The 1785-nt window shown below is 61.4% G+C and overlaps 1 protein-coding gene across 1 annotated transcript in view; it reads right to left on the reverse strand.

The window, feature by feature from the left end:
• Positions 1–1785, reverse strand: part of LOC104124780 (neuroblast differentiation-associated protein AHNAK) — a gene marked incomplete at its 5' end in the record, with an annotated part of 17048 nt that overhangs the window by 723 nt on the left and 14540 nt on the right. Inside the window, 1 exon segment of the mRNA XM_035892716.1 lies at positions 7–1755. Coding sequence (XP_035748609.1) covers positions 7–1755 — 1749 coding nt within the window.

Consider the following 1785-nt stretch of genomic DNA (forward strand, 5'->3'; position numbering starts at 1 on the left):
CCCCACCCCCCCCCCGCCGGCCTGCAGGCTGGCGTCCGCCCCCGGGAATTCGACGTCGACGCCCATCTCCCTGCCCTTCACCTCCGGGTCTGAAAAGAGGAATTTGGGCATGCGCAGCTTGGGGAAGGACACTTTGCCCGGGACGCTTTCCGGGACGCTGGTGGTGACGCTGGCCCCTCCGAGTCCCACCTTGGGGCCGGTAACGTGGAGCGTGCCGCCCCCAACGCTCACGGCGGGCGCCTCTCCGGCCATGGTGGTGCCACCTTTGATCTTCGGCCCTTTGATGTTGACGTTCAAACCCAACCCAGAAGCTTTGGGTGCAGACGCGTCCAAGGTGGGAGCCTCCAGGTGGACGCCGGGCTCCCTCACGTCAAGACGAGGTGCTTCCACGCTGACGGTTGGACCTTGGATTTCACCGGCAACATCCCCGTCGCCCCGGAGGTTTGGTCCTTTCAGCTTCAGGTCAACGGCCGGCAAGGAGACGCCGGGCAACTGCATTTGAAATTTAGGCCCCTTCAATTCCACGTCGGGTCCTTCCAACCCAACGCCAGCCCCGGAGCCCTTCAGGTCTCCTTTCACCTGGGGACCTTCGAGACCGATGCTGCCATCAGCTCCATCCGTGCCAGGACTGGAAATGCCAAACTGGGGGAGCTTGAGGGACGGGAGCTTGATGGTGCCGCCCAGAATTTCAAAGCCAACATCGGACGCGTCCGCTGCTGCCCTGGGAGGGGTGACATCGGCGGAAACGCTGACATCTCCTTCCACCTTTGGTCCTTTCAGGTTCATGTCCAAATCTGGGGCGGAAACGGCCACCGCCGGCCCTTTGAGATGGAGACCTGGGATCCCAAGACTGAGATCTGCACCCGGGGCCGTTGCGTCGGCCCCCGGCTGTGGGACAGAGCAGTCGATGCCTCCTTTCACGCTCCAATCCGGTGCCTCCACAGCAGGGCCTTTGACCTTCGGCAGCTTCAGCTTTCCGGCGATGCCGGCCACGTCCAGCCCTTCCACAGAACTCAGAACGTCCACATCTCCCTTTAGCTTTGGTCCTTTCAGGCTTCCATCAAACTCGGGCCCAGAGACCTGCGGCCCTTTGAGCTTCACCTCGACGCCTCGGAGGCTGACGGCGGCCGAAGGGAGGCTCGCGCTTCCCTCCACGGCCGGGACCGAGAGGTCCAAGTTTGCATCCGGCATTCCCAAACCGAGACCCATTTTCCCCCCCTTGGACAACTTCAGTTTTCCTTCGGGACCTTCCAGTTCTACTCCAGGAACGTTGACTTCACCTTTTAACTTTGGTCCTTTCACGCTTAAGTCGACATCCGGCGCTGGGATGGAGGGAACGGCGACGTCAAGGGTGGGGCCTTGCAGGTCACCCTCGATCTTCAAGTCCCCAACGCCCACCTGCCCACCGGGAAGTTTCAACTTGGGTTTCTTCAGGCTCACGTCCGAGGCATCAAGGTCCACATTGAGACTCGGGCCTTTGACGTCACCTTTGGCGGTTGGCAGGGAGACTTCTAGATCGGGTGCTTTAAGGTCCCCCTCCATTTTGGGGACGGCCACCGAAGCATCCCCGCGGAATCTGTGCGATTTAAGATCAAATTCAACGTCCGGGAAGGAGATCTTCCCAAACATGGGCTTCTTCCCCTTGGGGGACTTCACCGTAGCCTCACCTTTGAGCGTCACGTCTGGACCAGCTACGCTCAGCTCCGCCTCGGGGGGCTTCCAGTTCACGTCGCCCTCCCCCCCAGCCGCGTTCACCTCGAACGCGCCCTTCTTGCATTTGACCTT

This window comes from Egretta garzetta, unplaced genomic scaffold, assembly GCF_000687185.1.
Source record: "Egretta garzetta isolate BGI_Z169 unplaced genomic scaffold, ASM68718v1 scaffold974, whole genome shotgun sequence".
In the NCBI taxonomy this organism is placed as follows: Eukaryota; Metazoa; Chordata; class Aves; order Pelecaniformes; family Ardeidae; genus Egretta; species Egretta garzetta.